This window comes from Thamnophis elegans, chromosome Z (genome assembly GCF_009769535.1).
Source record: "Thamnophis elegans isolate rThaEle1 chromosome Z, rThaEle1.pri, whole genome shotgun sequence".
Lineage (NCBI taxonomy): Eukaryota > Metazoa > Chordata > Lepidosauria > Squamata > Colubridae > Thamnophis > Thamnophis elegans.
Window position 1 is genome coordinate 32051878 of NC_045558.1, and position 19726 is coordinate 32071603.

General features: G+C 39.8%; 1 protein-coding gene across 1 annotated transcript in view; it reads left to right on the forward strand.

Moving 5' to 3' along the window:
- The window catches only part of DYNC1I1 (dynein cytoplasmic 1 intermediate chain 1), a 184136-nt gene that overhangs the window by 29045 nt on the left and 135365 nt on the right, over positions 1–19726 (forward strand). Inside the window, 1 exon segment of the mRNA XM_032236979.1 lies at positions 11623–11646. Within this exon segment, the coding sequence (XP_032092870.1) occupies positions 11623–11646 (24 nt within the window).

Here is a 19726-nt window from a genome sequence, read left to right on the forward strand (position 1 = left end):
TGTACTCTGCTTTGTTCCCAGAACAAAAGTAAGTCTCCTTCAATAAAAAACCAGGGGAGGAAATTGCAGATTCTGAAACTGCATGTTATTAAAACTGGATCGTTGTTTCAGGGGTTCTTTGGTGACATTTAAGTTAATAGAGTGCTTAAATCAACAATACATAAAGTTGACTTGGGAATACTGCATCCACTTTGAGTCATCGTCATAAAAAAAGGTGTTGAGTCTCTCTAGAAACAGTGCAGACAAGAGTAACAGACATGATTAGGGAACTGGAGGCCAACCAGTATGAAGAACATTGTGGGAACTGGGAATTTATAGTCTGGGGACAATATTATAGCAATCTTCCATATTTAAGGGCTGTTATTCTTCATAATAAAAATATATGTTGGAGGATGCTTCTTATAGATTTAGTTTTCCATTAATGAAATAAACAAATGCAATGGCAGTTCAAGGTTATATGTTGACCTTAGGCCACATGACTAATAGTGCAACTTCTCAATAATGCAAAGATTTCATTTTTAGAATGATTTGAAAAAAAAACAATGGAACCGGTAGTCCTTTTGGTTCCCTAAATCAGAGCCTGCTTGGTCATCCTTCAAAGCTGGTCCGAAGCAGAGAATTAGGAAGCCTAGGAGGTGTCAAGATCCTGCAAGCCTGTTAGGAATCACGGCAGCATCTATATAGCTCAGTAATAACAGTTCTCATGTGCTCGAGACATAGAAGAATTCCCTCCAACCTTTACTAGTAACAACAAAGGCTTTTTGAAGGACTGCTGTGGGAAACAGAGCCAATTCTCAGGTCTAAGATCATATTAATCACCCTTTGCCTAGCACATAAGTGGCAAGGAACATAATTCCTTGGCCAACTGAATTTTTAAAGAAAGCAAAGAAGGGCTACTGTTGTGAAAAAGAATTCTGAAATTTCCATTTGCTTATTGCACTCAAAGGTGATTCTCTGTAATAGGGTCATTGGCTTAGGGTTCTGTCATGTGAACAGTCTAATCAGAGCTGGTATTCAGCAAGTTTTGACCAGTTTGGAGAACTGGTAGCAGAAATTTGAGTAGTTTGGAGAACTGGTAAATACCACCTCGACTTCCCCTGCCCCATCTATTCTCTGCCTCCTGAGCCCAGCTGATTGGGAGGAAATGGGGATTTTGCAGTATATTCCCCTGGAGTGGGGAGGGAATGAGATTTTACAGTATCCTTCCCCTGCCACACCCAACAATTAAAGCCATGTCACCAATTTAAAGCCATGCCCACCAAGCCACACCATGCCTAACCAATCCATGCCCACAGAATCAGTAGTAAAAATTTTGGAATCCACACTGAGTTATGCAATGTTACCCAACCTTTGGGCACCAGGCACCAGTTTTGTGGAAGACAGTTTTTCTTCCATGAAATTGAATGGGGGATGGTTTCAGTTTCGCCATGGACCAATAAATGGTCCAGCTGAGAGTAGGGGACCCTGATCTAATGTACCACCCATAGTCACTTGTCTGTGGTGGCAAGTAACATAAATTGAGTGAATGACCAAATAATAATAATTAGATGATGAACTTAGAAGATTCAGGTTTAATCTTCTTGCTTGTCCACAGTGCTTAATGGGTGCCTTTAAACCATTCATTATTTTTAAGTTTAGCTTAACTCACAGATTTGTAATGGGGAGAAAGTTAGGAAAGGCCCCCTAGACAGTGCCTGAAGTACTTCTCAGTCCAAAAGAGTAAGTTCATTCTTCTAGTACTTATTTATATCTAGGTAGGATACTTCGTTTTCAATAGAGAACTGTGATCTCTTTCTTCTTACTCCTCCATGTCTCTTTTATTGCTTCCTGAGGATTATGATTATTTTCCTCATTGTTTGTTCGTCAATTTAAATATTCATCAAGGTTCCCCGGTTCAATCCATTAAAACAAATGGGCAGTTGACATGCCAGATGAAAACTAGCCCCAGATGACGGATGATGGCTTTGATCTCAGAGTCTTCATGTCGGCTGCAAGTAATTGGCTCTGTGCTTTCTCTCATCCTTCTGTCCTGACATTTGAAAGCAGCCCTGTGTTTTGCACTTGGAGATGACCCCTGTATATAAATGTAACCACAATTAATTAAAAAAAGGGAAAAGAAGGAAAAGAAAACATTTTCAGCTGAGAAAAGTCCAGCATATCTATCTAGTTAAAGTTCATTAGTTGAAAAATTTCTTTCATGATCTCAGTGTGTTTAATGCAGGTGTTTCTTTACATGCCACACGATGTGTAATAGCTGCAAGTAGGTCTATTCAACTTTGTAGAATGTGTAAAATGTGACTTATGTAGGCAGTTCTCAACTTACATTGGTAATTAGGATTGGAATTTCTGGTGCTAAGTAATGTGGTTGTAAAGCATGAGGTCATGTGACAATTAGAAATGGAAATCCCAGCATTTCCTACATCATTGTTAAATAAATTCCACTCTTCTTAGCTGGGAATCACCCCAAGCCTCTGGACTTGGTCCTTTCCAGCCTTGTGCCTTGATTTTTTTCAAAGTAAGGGACTGCAGTTCTTCAGCTACCCCCAAAAACCTATTCCCTGCATCTTTGCCCTTTTGTCCTGCATCCTGCTTGATGGCAGGTAGCCCTGAAACTACATAGCTCTGTCTGTGCACACTAGTGCTTAGGACAGTGGCCCCCAATCTTTGGGCACCAGGGACCAGTTCCGTGAAGAGGTTTTTCCACACACCAGGAAGGGCATGGTTCCAGCTGCTGCCTGCATCCCGTGGATGGGGCTCTGCTTGTTTGCACTGACTCGTTTCTGGTGTGCGGAAGATCGGTGCTGGTCCATGGACTGGGAGTTGGGGAACCCTGGTTTAGGGGTTTCTTGGCACTCTGCAACCCCTGAAACAAATGCAGTGTGAAGTCACAGCTGCCCTGGGAAGCTCTCATAGCAGCAGAGTGCGAAGCCCCAGCCACCCCAGCCGAGAATCTCAGATGCCTCAGGAAGCCTCCGCTATCCTAAGTAGTATGGTCCAAAGTCATAGAATATTTGTTTTCACTGCCCTGCTTTCCAAGGCCCTGTGCTCTGCCACCCTAGTTGACCTTCACTGTCTTCTTGTTCGTCCTCCTGCTGCTGAGGTTTGCCACCCCTGGTTGTTCTTCCCAGGTCTCATACAGAGACAAGCTCATGTAGGCTGGGCATGCTTGGTTGGCAGTGAAAGCAAAATATGGCAAAGATAAGCTAGGGTGGCAGTGGCCATGGAGTGCATGTGACCAAAAGGGCAAAGATAGGAAGTAGATAAGTGGGCAGAGGGAGTTGAAATACCTCTGTGGTCATAAGTGTGGGAGCACCTGAATTTTGACCACATCATGGGCTCTGCAATGGCCATAACTTTGATTATCTATCATAAGTCCTTTGGTTCAGCACTGCTGTAACTTTGAGTGGTTGCTAAGTGAATGATCGCAAGTTGAGGACTACCTATAGAAAGCTGCTTGATTTAAGGATAACATTTAATCTGCCATTTTAGTGTGCTCTTACAAAGTGATTTATAAATTTCACTGTGATAGGTTTTGCCTAGCTATTCTTATTTCCATTACTAATATAAGCTGTCCTTGAAATTGACAAAATAATATAACAGAGGGATAAACAAGTCCAAATTAAATATGAAGTAAAATACTGATTGTGTCCTAGGTTTTTGAGGAAAGACAGCTTACTGTGGCTGATTATAAACAGGAAGGCTGGCCAATCTACTTCCCAAAATGCCTATCTTGAAGTGTACAGAGGTCCAAGTAGAAAATATTTTCAATTATTGAAGGAAATCAAGGGTCACACTGGTTAATTCCATTGATAGGGCACATGTAGAGCCTGATACGTTCTGCAACTCTGGTGGCTTAATACAGTTGTTTTATTATATTAGCACATTAACAAAAAAGCTGGATCTAAAATTAAAGGTTTTGCTAATTCGCTTTAACAAGAAAATAAAAAATGTTTAAGTAAAATCCTTTTGGTAGCCATTTATAAGACTGGTATTAATTTAGTATCATCTGAAAATAGTATGAAACACCCCCCTCCCCAATATAGTATTATTTCTAAGCTATAAAAATGGATTTATCTAATGCATTTTAATTTGATTATACCAGTAGTGGTCTATTATGTTATATATGTCATTTAACACAATCATTTTGACAGATAAAAGTAGACTGAATGATGGATTCTCCTGTCTTATTCTTCTGTGGTTAAAATTTCCTTGTGAAATCACCCACATGTGGCTGACCTTACATGTCTAAACCTATAATCTTATGCACATTTACTTGGCAGGAAGCCATTGTGAACTCAAAAGAATTTACTTCTGAATGACACATGTAGAATCAGTCTGTAAACTGACTTTTAGAAGTATACCACTTTTAATAATCCTTTGATGTGGCTCATGATAATTGTTAATAATAGTATGCCTCAGTTACTTTTCTTCTTCATTAGATCATATACTTACATGTACAATTATAATTTAGAGTTTTATGGCTTAATATTAAATCTTGGATATTTTTATCAGTGTCCCTCTCATTGTTTACTGTTTTCACAAAATGAATCATCATTTATTACATGAGATGATATACAATATGATATGATATATGATATGAGTTTTCTAGTACTTGAAGGGATGTCACAGAGAAGAGGAGATCAACCTATTTCCCAAAGTACTAGAAGACAGGACAAGAAATGGAAGATCATTAACTATAGATCCTACATAGAGCCAAGGAGAGATTTCCCTGGCAGTTAGAACAATTAATCAGTGGAATCAGCTTACCTCCGGAAGTTGTGGCTGCTCCATCACTGGAGGTTTTCAAAAAGACACTGAATAGCCATTTGTCCAGAATGGTATAGGGTCTCCTGCTTGAACAGGAGGTAGGACTGGAAGACCTTTAAAGTCCCTTTCAATCTTAACGTTCTATGACCTAAATTGGAAATGTTCTTTCTATGACTGTATCTTCCTAGAAAATTTTAGAATAGCTTTTAGAAACCTCCTTTGTTTACCACCAACACATTCAGCATTGTCTCTAAGATATAAACTTTATTTAATGGTTTTCGTTTGGTTATGGATATCTACCGTATTTTTTGGAGTATAAGACGTTCCGAAATTTAAGACGCACCTAGCTTTTGGAGAGGAATACAAGGGGAAAAATCTGCTTTTGCCTCCCAGCAATTTACCTCCTTGCAACAAACAGCAAACAGTACAGACAATATACATTATTTGTAGTGTTACATTTTAGACTATACTTGTACAGATGCTGTTAAAATTGATGTGCATTCTGGAATTAGTTATTCTCTGCTATTTAAAAGATACCCTCTTCTTCAGATCAAGCATTTATTTTAAAAAGCTTCTTTATTTTGTTAAGCTGTCTAGAACAATATAAAGCAGTCTTTAAAAAGTTGTTTGTCAGAAGCCTGAGTCTTCCTCAATCCTTCACCCAATCTAACATGTATCTTAACTATTCCTTTAATCCAGAAGTGTCAAACTCAATTTCATTGAGGGCCGCATCAAGGCTGTGGTTGACCTCAGGAGGCCAGGTAGGCATGGCTGACGGGGTGAATGTGGCCAACTGGGTGGGCATGGCCAGCTTGATGCCCTCCCCAAACTGCTGGCATATTTCCTCTTCGCACTGGGTAGATTGGGCTGAAGCCACGCTGGCCTGATGTTTCTTCTTCTCACTGGTAGACTGGGCTGAAGCAATGCATGCTGGCTCTTTACATTTTCCAGGACAGCCCCATCATCCAGATCCAGCCATATCATGGCCCGGATTTGACACCCCTGCTTTAATTAATCTGTTAAATAAGGAACCCGGAGGACACTGACTATATCTTGCAGTAATTTTATTTTCTAAGTATTACTTAGTAAACATAATATGAGAATCCTTAATCTTCTCTAAATGTCTGCATGTAGTCTTATCCAGTTACATTGCTATTATTTTTGACAAAATGGATTGGACTTCGGACATTGTTGAATGTCTCTGTTTGCCAAAAGGCAAACAGAATTTAATGAATTTAATTAAAACTTTGTGTAGTTTCTGGAAAGAAACTCAGCTGTTTTGCCATCTTGATTTAAAGAAAAATTCATTAATGCTCAAGGATATGTTTTATATGAAATTCATTTCAACTTCCTCCCCAGTAGCTTCACATTGTTTTCCATGATTATTATAACAATGTGTTAAATATATTATTATCAGAAAACAGCTATTTTTAGGGCAGATGGATTAGGTGCTGTTTGTTGCCTCCTGGGAAATAAACAATGAAACATAAAATATTTTTTAATGTGTCTTAGACATTGTACTTCTATCAGCTGATGATAAATAGCCTGAAAATAATATATTTTATTATTATGTATCCCACCTAATTGAAAATTTGGCATGCTTCTATACAGCCATCTAATGAAGCCATATTGAAAGTAAACCATTATATTAATAAAACTTAAGTATATGTAAAACCATATTGAAGTATCTTGCAAGTAACAGACTTCAGAAACTTTGGTTAATATTACGGCATGTCTGCTTAGATAGAATAGCTGAGGAAGAAAAATCAAACCAGAAGAAAAAGAAACACAATAGTACTGTTCTTTTCATTCTTAATAATTGGCACCAACTGTCTAATCACCATAATGAAGAGTACACAGCAAAGCTGAAATATACAATCGAGTCTAACTTATCCTGAGTTTTATTGCCTTCTGAAACATATATGACAAAGAAAGTGAAAATTAAAGTGTAGTTTTGCTTTATGAAAATAAGAAAAATAGTTGAACTTGGACAACAAGTAACGCCTGATTTATAATCCTAATTGAGCCTGGAATTATGGTTATAAGTCATTGTGGACATAAATTGAGGCATCACATGACAGGACCAAATTTTAAACATTTTTTTGTGGTGGCTGTTAAAGGAATGCCATGGTTATTAAATGAAACAATTTTCCCCAATGGGCTTTTTGTTATTGTTTTTTTGGCTGAAAACCAGAAATAAACACTGAAAATTGGCAAGAAAAGTTGAAAGTCACATGACCATGGAGAATTGGGTCAAAATTCAATTTCAAAAACTGGTCATAAGTACGTTTGGGTGGTCTGTGGTAACTTTGAATGGTTGTTAAGCAACCATTGCAAATCAGAGACTATCTGTACAATGTACAGCAACGTTCTTTTTTGAAACAAGGAGACATGGAACTGTATTAACAAGACTAATTGTCTGAATGACAGTAGCTATGAAGGCTTTGAATTGCCAATTGGATTTACAGTCTCCTCCTGTGGTTCTGTCTCCCTATTTTCTCATCAATGTTCAGCTGTGTGTGTGTGTGTGTGTGTGTGAAGCTGGACACTGAATCTGTTGAGCAGCTGTTACTATTGTGATTGTTTTGATGGTGTATAAATCATTGCAAAATACTCTTCCAAGTCAAATTCTTGCCATAGCTACATAGCTAAATAATCAAGGATTATTTCTATAAATAAAGATTTATTTCCACATATTTCTATATATTTAATATATTTATCAATATATTTCTCTGTACAGGTAGTCTTTGACTTAAACAGCTCACTTAGTAACCATTTGAAGTTGCAACAGCACTGAAAAAGGTGACTTATGATCATTTCATAGTTACCACCTTTGAGGCATCTCTATGGAAGTGATTCACATAACACTATGGCAAGAAAGTTCGTAAAATGGGGCAAAATCACTTAACAATATTTCACTTAGCAACAGAAAGTTTGGGCTCAATTGTGGTTGTAAATCAAGGACTACCTGTTCACTTAGTTTTGTCCTGGACGTATCTAGATAAAAAGTTAGCTATATAATTGTGCTGTCCCTCATTAACCTTTTACATTTTGTTCTTAAAATCTTAATTTGTTTCATTGCAGAGTTATAGCAACTGAGTATATTTTATCAGAATTTATTCTTTTTCAGAAATCAAAAAGGAAGGTTGATTATACCCTTTAAATAAGCAAGGCAGTTGAATGGATTTTAAGCAGGAAAATGATGCAGGAGACCACTTTTCTTTCTTACTGCTACTCAAAGTAATCTGCAGTGCAAGTGGCCGTCTCTTTAAAGGTGAAGAAATCTTTATTGAAAATGCAAAACAGCTCAAGAAATGAGATAATCCTAAGTTTGTAGATGCTCGTGAGAATGGAATGGAATGGAATAGTATTGAACAGAACAGAACTCTTTTTTGCCCATGTGTGATTGGACACACAAGGAATTTGTCTTTGGTGCATATTCTCTCAGTGTACATAAAGAGAATAAATGTACATTGTGAATTATCTGCTGCCTCTGCATATCAATATGTAGAAAATTTATGATTATCCTAGTTCATTCAGGAATGGGTGTTGAAGAATAATAACCAACTGATATTTCAGAGCACAAATCAGAGCAACATTAGTTGCTCTAATTGTTTTATAGGAATGTCAAAATATTTAGTATCAATATATCAACTTTCTAATACAAATTAGTAAAGTAATATGAGTATGACATGCAAAGTAAGACAGTGAACTACAGTGAGCCAGACATAAAATACAGAAAAATATGTGGATGGTGAAAGCAATGTATTAGTTATTTTTTTCAAAAATTATCAAGACTGAAAGAGCAGTTAGAAGTGGCTATCTTTTTCAGCACAACTTAGATGCCTTATTTGGAAATCAGAATAATTTGTGCATTAGATGATGGTATTCACTGTGGCTTAAGAACATTGATGTTTTTATTGTTTCTTCTACCAGTTCTTCCCTCAATAACTTATACATAGCTCCAAGTTGACATTCTTTTGTTAAAAAAAAACAGGGTTAATGTATTAGGATACTAATTGCATCCCTTGGATTTTTAAGTAATTAAATATTTTATTGTAACTGGGTTTTTTTAGGGTGCCAAATTTCTTGGCATTATGAATAGCTTTCATAAATAAAGCATTGAATTGGCATTTTTTAGCATTGTTTGGCAACTCTTTTAAAACATTGCATCTTTTCCTGAAATTATGAGTGCTGGGGGGGGGGGAATTCATGAATGGGTTGTAAAAAGTACTGTGTCTGTGTCCACTCAAGCTCCAAAGCATATTTTTGTCTTGGAATCCAGATAACCTGATCTTCCTTATAAAACTTCTAAATGTTATGTGATTCTGCTTATTGAGTCCTCATCTTTAAGGGAAGATTTGTTGCCAATCAACAAATCTTAAAATTTGATACGTTTTTAAAGTGTTATGATTTAAAGCCATTGTTTGAATTATTTATATTAGTTGGAGTTTAATTTACCATATTTTTCAGAGTATAAGACACACCTTTTTTTCCTGAAAAAAAAGGCTGAAAATATGGGTGCGTCTTATACACTGAATACAGCATTTTTGCCTCCTGAAGCCCCGCCCCTTCACCAAAATGGCTCTGCATACTCTTTGGAGGTTTTCAGACAGCTCCTGGGGGCTGGGAGGGCAGAAATGAGCAAAAAAATGGGCCATTTTTTGCTCCCCAGCCCCCAGCAGCCCTCTATAAGCCCCCATAAGACTATGCGTGCAATTTTTTTGACAAAAAATGGGCTCGTTTTCATGAAAAAGGGCCATTTTTTGCTCAATTTTTGCCCTCCCCCCCGGAGCACTCTGCAAGCCCCCCCCCCCAGGCTATTCATGTCTTTTTTTAAAAAAAAACAGGGCATTTTTGGGAGGTTTGGAGAGTGCAAAAACTTTTTTTCCCTTTTGGAAAGCTCTATCTTGTTCTATTTTTCTCTCTATATACCTCTACCTACCTACCTACCTACCTACCTACCTACATTCCTCTATCTCTCTATTTATCTCTCTATATATCTCTTTATCTACCTACTTACCTAACTACTTTCTCCTCCTACCTACCTACTGTATTTTTCCAGTAGAATCGAGGGAAGGGTTACACGTGGGTTTTTTCACAGCCTGATTTGTCCATAGACTAAGGGAAATTCTTTAATATTCCTCCTTTCCCATGGGCTCCCAGTTTCCTCTCAGTCTTTGGTCCAAGCAGTGCTTTGGCTCTTAGGTAGGAAAATATATTTAAATTCATTGTAATTGATTTGATTCTATTAATTGGTTTACCTAAATTCTAAATTATATCAGCTGCGGCCACAGTGGCTGTCTTTTCTGCTTCGCGCGGCTTTGGGGCACCGCCCTCCTACTCCACGGGCCACGAGCCCTGCTCTGATCCCAGGCCATCGGGGGGTGATGGGCTTCGAAACGCAGCTCCCAGGAGCTTGCTACGAGCCGCAAAATTTAAAAAGAAACTCTGTGGCTTTTCCCCCGGCACTGAGAGTCTCTTTGAAGCGCACGGAGATTCCCCAGTGCGCCGTCCTCCTTAGCTCGGATTGCTGCCTCTGCTGCGCTGTCCCAAGTTAGCAGCAGGCTGCGGCATTTAAAGGACGAGCCGTGGCTCTTAAAAGGCAAACCGTGGCCGCTCCAGACTTCTCGACATTGCAATAGGAGGCTCCGGTGGCCATTTTAAACAGGTCCATGTGCAGAAGGCCATTCGAGGAACTGTGTGGTCATCACCAGTCTCCAGCATCATGGCCACTAATCGAAGCCAGCAGGACATTGGCCTGAACACAGATCCACAGCTCCCGCAGGCCCAGACACCGGTGGAACCTAAAGTGGCCTTTGAATCCAGACATGTGAGTGTTGCGATGGCAGCAAGATCTGAGCCTCCTCAGGCCCCACTAGAGGCCTCTAACAAAGGCAGGGAAGACCAAACAGATAGAACCCAGAACCAGGGCCACAGCCTCCAAGCCTATGGCGGCTCAGTGCCCTTCCAGAGCTGCAACAAGGGATGCACTTAGGAAGCAGGGCTCTGGAGAAGACCATAGCCAGGGCAGAAAAGCAGGCCCAGACCACCAGGCCCGTTTGGCCAGCAGATCCAGATCCCCATCAGACCCTCATCCACCCATTCGTGCTCTCTGCCTAGAGGTTTCAGCCCTTCTTCCTTTCAGTCTCCCCTTCTAGAACCCATAGGTATTCTAGGCAAGGAGTTTCCCTTTCCCCTTCTCCCCCAGAGGTTGGGGGTGGGGATGTGGATCCCTTGGAGGGCTCTTCTAGGTCATACCACCTCTGCAGGGTTAGCCCCCCAGAATCCATCATTGCCAGGCCCATCGCAGGAGGATCTTGAAGACCTAATCTCATGCCTGAAAGTGTTAAACGACTTATTTCTACGGCATCTCACGGGGCATAGCCAGCATGTCCCAGAGAGACAGGGCCCTTACCCTGGCAGGGCCCCAGGCATTGATAGGCAGTAGCATCTCAGGCCCCCATCCCCTCTCAAGGTGGCCTTCCTAGTTGCAGTTACATCAGCCAGACGTATTTCAGAACTGGGTGCCCTGTCGTCCAGCAGCGATCTCTGCCAATTCCATCAAGATAGGGTGGTCCTTTGTCTGGACCCCACCTTTCTCCCGAAAGTGAATACTCCATCCACAGGGCACAGGAAATCATTTTTGCCTAAAATGATTTCACGAAAGAGAGCATCTCTGGCACCGACTGGACATCTGCCATGCCTTGTGCATCTACCTCAGACGGACGGCGGGTGTGCACAGATCAGTGCACGAGTCTTTGGGAGCCAGGGTATCCTCGGCCACCATTGGCAGGTGGCTGCGACAGGCCATAGTGACGGCTTATGAGGCATCTGGTCAGGCCCTTCCGGCAGGGATCACGACCCATTCCACACAAAGTGCCACTACCACTGCAGCATGGGCTACCAGGGCCCCATTCGAGGACATTTGCCGGGCAACCACTTGGTCGTCCATGACCCCTTTCATCCATCATTACTGTCTGGATGATTCGCCTCCATGGAGGCGGCCTTTGGTCGCAGGGTTCTACAACGGGTGGCAGCTACCCCCCCCCTGGGTCTAATTCCCCTCCTGGGACTAAGCTTGGGTATGGTCCCACGTGTAACCCCTCCCTTGATTCTACTGGAAAAAGAACATTGATTTTACCTGAACGTGTCTTTTCAGTAGAATAGAGGGAGGGGTTATGACCCACCCTAGTTAGTATAGAGAGAGATATGGGGGAGGGTCGGGTGGTCCCCTGGTCCTGTGTTTTTACAGGTGCAGTCTGTCAACATTGAGGAAACTGCGAGCCAATGGGAAAGGAGGATATTAAGAAATTTGCCTCAGTCTATGGACCCATCAGGCTGTGACAAAACCCACGCGTAACCCCTCCCTCTATTCTACTAACAAAGACACGTTCAGGTAAGACCAAAGTTCTTTCTCTCTCTTTCTCTTCCTGACTATCCCTCTACCTACCTACCTACCTACCTACCTACCTACTTTTTAAAAAAAATTGCCTCTTCAAAACCTTGGTTAGTCTTATACTCCGGTGCGTCTTATACTCCAAAAAATACAGTAGCTATTGAAGAAATTATGCAGTGCTTCCAGACAAAATAAAAAAAGCAACTTAATTTGAATTCCTATTCCTCAAACCTTTCCTCATGTCTTCAAAGATCAGAAATGTCCAATGAGTTTAACCAGTTGGTCGAAAAGGTTTAGGCCGCAAAAAATAATAATCAGACTTTGCTAAGATCAATATTCATATCAAAAGATAATGTCAACATGTCTTATTCTTTGTTGAGCAGTTTGTGGTGCTCAGTTTGGGCGGGAAAATTCCTGGGTTTACTGGATATAATGTTAAATGTTGTTGATCAAAGAATTCAGATCAAAAAGGCAACCTCCACCTCCACCCAGCTTATGTGTCTTGGGAATAGCAGTGTCTATAATATTGTAAGTTTGTCTAGTATAACCAAATTGTTTTAATTTCTTTCTCTGTACTCTTTTCCCTTATTCTTGGATAACTTCACAGTTGTGGATTTATGTCATCCTATTGGATCTGGGTGTAAAAGTTTTGGTCACACCAAAAAAACTTCTTTTATTTAACAAATCTGGCAGATGGGTCTCTTTGGCAACAGCTGCTTGCCATGTGATGTAAAACTTCCTGTCACTATAATTGATGTGTTTTTATTCTTTCCACTTCCTGAAGCCTGATCGGAATTAAAATTGCCATTGGAATTTCCTGTCAAAGCAACTCATTTATTCGCTGGGCCAGAGCACTGACAGTACTTTGATTGGAGTTTGCCTTCAGCTATTCTTGAGCAAGCAGATTGCTTCAAATTATACTCCTTTGCAAGGTTTGACTTCCATATACACCACATCTGCAAATATATACAGATTGTCCATCATGCAATAACTTTCTTTCTCCCCACATGTAAAATTTAATGATTTGAATATTAGAACCTTGCCACCTGCTAAGACCTTGGGTTTTGTATTTATTTGGGAAAAGTCTCTGAGGTTTTAGAGCCAGATTGTCAGTAAGGAAGGTTCCTGTAGTAGTTGTTCAAAAGGAAGATCTCAAAATTATCTTAATTCCTTTTTAAGTTATAGTGATGTGCTAAATGTGGAATGTTTTCCTTTTTCATATGCCAATGATGTGTTTATGCCAGCAATTTTGCGTATATTATGAATTATTTTTTCAGTTCTAATAATAATAAAGACTGAATCCTGAAATATAATGTTTGAAATTTCTAAGCAGTTTCTAATACCTTTCCCAAAATTTATCAAAATTGTCTTCCCTGCAAAAATGGCTTCTGGTGTTTTGTTTTTAAATGTAAAGTCAGGGTGATTAAGATTTTTCCCCCAATTTAATATTGGGATGTTATTAAACTTCTTTTTTTGTTGGAGACATTGAAGGATTGTTATTTTCTGGTGATAGCTTTATATCTGGTTAAGGCCTTTCTTCACACCTACCCATCTGAATAAAGTTGGTTGGTGGATGGAGGATATATTCCTTTTGAGATCTTTGGAGTTTAATTTAAATTTCAGAAATTGGGCACTACACAGGGAAGTGAGCCTCCATGGCTCACTTCCCTGTGTAGTGTAGGGTAAATTTGAACTCTCTTTGAAGGATTGCTTGGGACATTGATTGTTTTATATCTCTCCAATAATATGATGGATCTTTGAGCAAAGTTGTAATCATCATGGAGTTTCCTATAAAGGAAAGTAGTTAAAAGGTTTAGCCAGTAGACAGGACTGAAACCAACTACTTTCACAAAAACAAAGAGCGTTTTATTGACGGAAAGTTAAAAAGCTATAATGAAATAATTCCAGCACATACAAGACTCTTTTGTGTTTCTTTCTCTCCCCCACCCCTCATATAATGAGTTGCTTGGCCCCAAGTGTTGAGCAGAAGGCCCAGTTTCCCATTACGTTCTTTATTTGGGTAACAGCTAAATATGACATCAGATTGTTTACCTGGGACAACTTAATCTCATAGAAGATGACTTTTGTTAATTCTCTCAGGACTATGTAATTCTTTGCATCCCCCAATGTCTTCTAAAATGAAACATTTTTCTGGGACAATCTTTGAAGCTGTCAAGGCAAAGGAAATAATCAAGGAGAGAAGTAACCTAGAATAAGGAGAAACTTCCTAACAGTGGAAGATGATTAATCAGTGGAACACTTGCCTTCAGAAGTTGTAGGTGCTTCACCACTGAAGGTCTTACAGACCTTTCATTTCAGACACCTATCTGAAATGATATAGGACTTTGATGGTGAACCTATGGGATGTATGCCAGAGGTGGCACGCAAGAGCCCTCCGTGGGCACATGCACTATTGCCAGCTTCTCTTCTGGTTTCTGGCACATGTGATCTTCTCCCAACTGGACTTTGTGGGTGCCAGAGTGCCGGAAAAACGGCCTGAAAATGGTCCCAAAAAACAGCCAGAAAGAGGCCCGAAAAGAGCCAAAAACAGGCATGTGTGCACCGGCCAACTAGTCTTTGGGTTTCCAGCGCTCCGGTGCACATACATGCCACACATGGACACACATTTGGTTTGGGCGCTTGGTACTGAAAAGGTTCACCATCACTGGTATAGGATCTCCTGCTTGAGCATGGAGTTGGACTATAAGGTCCCTTCCTGCTCTATTTTGATTGATTAAAGTAGAGAAAAGGTTTCTTTAAACTCAAGCCATTATTTCTATTATTGTTTCTTTCTCAAAGGATGTACTCTGAGATTTGATTTATCTACTTCTGAATTTATTATCTATGTGCAAGACAGGCATTTGCACAGTGTTCAGGAATTGTATTCAAGATGCCTTCATTGTATTTAATTGAATATGGGGAAATCATTGGGAGAAACATTTTATATTAAAAAATACCATGTATCCACTGACCACCTTATAAATAAATAAGAACAAGAAGTTCCATAATGATAGTTTCATTGACAAATGTTTTCTCTTGGAAGAGAAACAATATTGTTTATCAGAGAAAAATCCAAATTTACCATTCTATATCAATTCATCCATTCCTCTGATTGCTAGGGTCACAAGACTTGACACATAATCACAGAATATCAAAGCAATACAATTAAGTGATATTTCTGTAAATATAGGCAAATTAAAATGTTTAATGCAGTTGTATATTGAGAGAAAACAAATTATTCAGTGATTTGTCATGCTGTTACTTCTGCTACTGGTTTCTGCTACTGTTAGATTTGCCTTATACATATTTTCATTTTGATTATAAATTAAAACTCAGATTTGATTCTGGGTAATGAAGATGAAGAATTAAACTTTAAAAAATACCCCAAAAGTTAATCTAATGATTAATATACTAAGAGGAACAGCCATACTCTAATGGAAACAGGCAATACAAACTAGATGGACATAGTTCCACCTATAGCAGTGTTTGTAGAAAAAGCAAGTTTTCAGAATGATTTAAAGATTTGCAAGATGGAGTTGTCTGACACCCTCCCCCCCCCCCCCCGTGAAGTTGCTATCTCAAATAGTAACGTATGCAACAGAGAATCTCAATAGCATCACTTGTTGCACAAAGATTAAGTAATTCAGCAGAGTGTCTTCATATACGGATCATGCTTGACTCCATATCAATGATATCACACAGTAGCTTAATGTTGATGTTAAACAGTAAGACAATAAAGAGTTCAGCAGAGGAAGGCTTTTGTTTTTTGTTTTGACATTTTTGAGCTAAACAGGATTAAAGCAGTCCTGTGTAGCAAAATATGGCAATATGGACCTGAAGCATGCCTTTCCTGGGATGTCCTCATTTCCTTGAAATAGCCAATTTCTATGTATATACTAAATGTCTACATGTTTATATACATTTAAATGCTCCATTTGCTGCACTGGCTTTAGCTTCTTGTTAGCATCACTTCTTGTTAGCATGATGTTCCACAGTAACAAGGCAGTTGGAAAAGTGAAACATATGTTCAGATTTAGCTGGTGCCTTTATTTTCTTCATCAAGGGACCCAATAATAATAGGTATTTGTTATGGCAGTATTAACAGTAGGTTATAGGGTCTGACTCACCTATTGTTTACAATGATGAAACTGTGGTTATTTTTTCTAAAGCCATATCCTTAAACCAATTTAAAAACTAGACTGATGTTGGTATAGCCATCTGTCAGGAAATTTGTTATCAAAAAGCAGGCAATCTCCTCTTGTGGGAAAAAATGCCCACTTAAATTAGGAACCAAAGAGACTAGAGAGAGAGATGAATGAAGTATTGGCTTGCAACTTTGTAAACTTCAATACGTTCCAAAGGCAACGCAAAATTACAATATGACTGTTACCTCTATAATGGAAACAATTAAATTATATTGATAAGATCATAGGACTGACCAGATGTATTATTAATACATTGGCCTTTGTCATTGTCCTTTTGGTCACCAACAAAGCTTTCTGCAGCAGGAACATTTTCAGTAGAGGTCAAAAAAGTCAAGATAGTTACTGTAGATTGCAAACTCTTGAGTTTGAATACAGCTGACATGTTCTTTCATGATAGAAAAGTAAATGTGAGATTTTGTATAAGACCTCAATTCTGATGGCCATCTTTGTTTTGGTTTTGTACATTATATTGTTTTTATTTATTGCCACATCTTTTTTTTTAAGAAAAATGTTTTTTTAATAATGCTAACAGCAAGCCTCGGAAGCTCTGAAGTACATTTTTGTTCCATAATGAAGTCGGTTCAACCACTAATACAGGCTTTTTCAAAGTAAAAATGGATGACTAAAAGAGTTTCATTTTGCTTGTTCAAAAGTATTAAAGATAAATGTGCTTGTCCTGGAATTCATTCTTGCTTTGTGTTTCTGGCTTTTTTAGATAAGAAGATTAGAGTAGTTCATTCAACTAGGTGAATGACAATATAGTCACCATGCAGTTATTACCATTCTCTGTCAGTATATTTTAAAGTTAATATTATGATCTAGAATGAAAAAAAAAAGTATAATAGTTTAATGTTGTTTTCAAATCCTAAGTGGTGAGGAATTTATTTCAAAAATATATAAACTAGCAGTTATAGCTTTCTGTGTAAATGAATGCCTCTTCCAGGGCAAAAATAAAGAGGAAAAGAGCAACATTAGAATATCACAAGGTACTTATTGTAACTTGTGTAGATTGAGATGTGGGATTTGTTGCCTGTTGTTGAGAAAGAAGGGGGAAACAAGCTAAATATATTTATAGTGATAAACATGCCAAGTATTTTTCTAGCTGTATATTCTCCATAATCAAAGACACTGAAAGAATCAAGTGACTTATGAGATGGCCTATATTCTATTTACTGATCATTAAGTGCATGGGGACTAGGGGGACTTAACGATTAATATTCTTGGATCAGATGTTTGGACAAAAACATTAAATTATGACATTTGTCTAATGATGTCACTATAGGTATGTCACCATTGTGGTTTGCATTCCTCATCTATGGTAGCAATGCAGTATTGGGTTTAGGACAATTGGCTGCAGGACATTGGCCTCAGGTGGCTCCAATGGGAAGTCAAAGACCCCTTGCTCAGCACATGGATTTGCTGCTGGGATGGGTGGCTAATTGTCCCACTCTGCAAATTGGTCAGGAACAAGTTCCCTTGGTGAATCACATGGGATGAGGGGACAAAATAAGAGTAATGGTACCATGTTTCCCTGAAAATACAACCTGTCCCAAACTAACATCTTGCCACATTTTTCGTGTGGGCAAAAATATAAGCCCACCCCCGAAAATAAACCCTCTGGACAATCCCCCCTCTCTGGCCCACCCCCAGCTCTCGCGGCTTGGCACATTTGGGATACCCCCTAGGTCAGTGCATGGAGCGCTGCTTGGCTGGAGAGGGGGGTTGTGTGAGCTCCTGTTCCACCCCCAGCCTCACCAAGCCCTTGCGCAGCTCTCCCAGGGCACTGCTGTTGGCTGCCGTCGCCATGCTCTGAGCATAACTTCCAACACCAAAACTCGGGGCTGAGTCTTTCAGCATTGGCCACTCTAAGAGTGGTCTCTATGGGGGGTCGGCTGCCAGACAGAGAGTCTTCCAGCAGCAGCCCACCATAGAGAGCACTCCTAGAGTGGCCAATGCTGGAAGACTCAGCAGCCAATTTTTGGAGTTTGAAAGTTATGCTCGGAGCGTGACGGCGGTGAGCGGTGGCGGTGCCCTGGGAGAGCTGTGCAAGGACTTGGTGAGGCTGGGGGCGGAACAGGCGCTCACGCAATCTCCCTCTCCAGCTGGGCAGAGGTCCCTGCACTGACCTAGGGGGTATCCCGAATGTGCCAAGCCGTGGGAGCTGGGGGCAGGCAGAGCGCCACGTGGCTTGGTGCCTTAGTGATACCCCCTAGGTCAGTGAATGGCGCTCTGCCGGCTGGAGATGGGATGTGCTGGGCGGCTGTTCATGAGTGTGATTACCTCATGGCTGCTTCACCCCTGAGGCTGTGCCTGGGTCTTCAGGAGCCCACTCGCAAGGGAGCAACCCCAAAACAGTAAGCCCAGCAACCCCAAAACAGTAAGCCCTCCCTGATAATAAGGCCAAGGCCATATTTCGTGGGGCAAAAGAAAATAAGACCCTGTCATATTTCGGGGAAACACGGTAGATCAGTGATATAATGCTGACAGAAGGCCAGCCAAAGATGAAAGCTTGGGGTGGTTCAGCTGTGGAGGAAAGAAGGCGGAGCCATAATGTCTCATTCTGAACTGGATTACCCCAGTTCTACATTTGGCTTACCTGAAAATAATCTTTATGAATGAATATCAATAAAAGAATAAAATTCATTGTGTGAGGTGGGACTTATAAATGATGAAAGCAAGGGCAATTTATAAGATAGGAAGTTATTTATTAGTATTAAACATATATGCCATTCATCTTTCCAGACTTATAGCATAGAATAATGTTGGTATAAACTATATGTACAATAGTTGTATTTCCTTAGCTGTATTTTCTGTATATGTATAAAATTTCCTCCCACCAAACCATTCAGGATTCCCCCCTTCCCTCCCATACAATGAAGATTATGTTCATATTTACATTGAGGCTGTCCTCCTGTGTACTGGATAGGAGGTGAGGTTTCCAGATGGAATGGAGGAGTAGAGTTAACTTATGCAACGTTATGGTTTTGTTATGGTTTATGTTTTGTTGCTGTTACTCAGGTGATGATTCTCCAACATTTCAACATTATTTTCCCATTTTCTTCAAAACTTGAAAATAAATAGCATAAATGAGCCAAACATAAGCAGAAAAGAAAAGTTGGGCAAATCAGTGAGGTAAATTTGTATGTGATGCTGCTCAGAACCACCCAGGAAGTTAGTCAGTACTAATGGCAACTAGTATCTCTTTTTATTTCACCTAAGTTTTCCTGCTCAACTGATCCATTCTGGTTCACTTTAGCCACAAGATAGATGCAGCCTACTTGCCTGCCAGTTCATTATTCCTGTCTTGCTTCCTGCAGAATTAGGGGGCTTGGTCAGATTTAAGTCAATTGTGAGA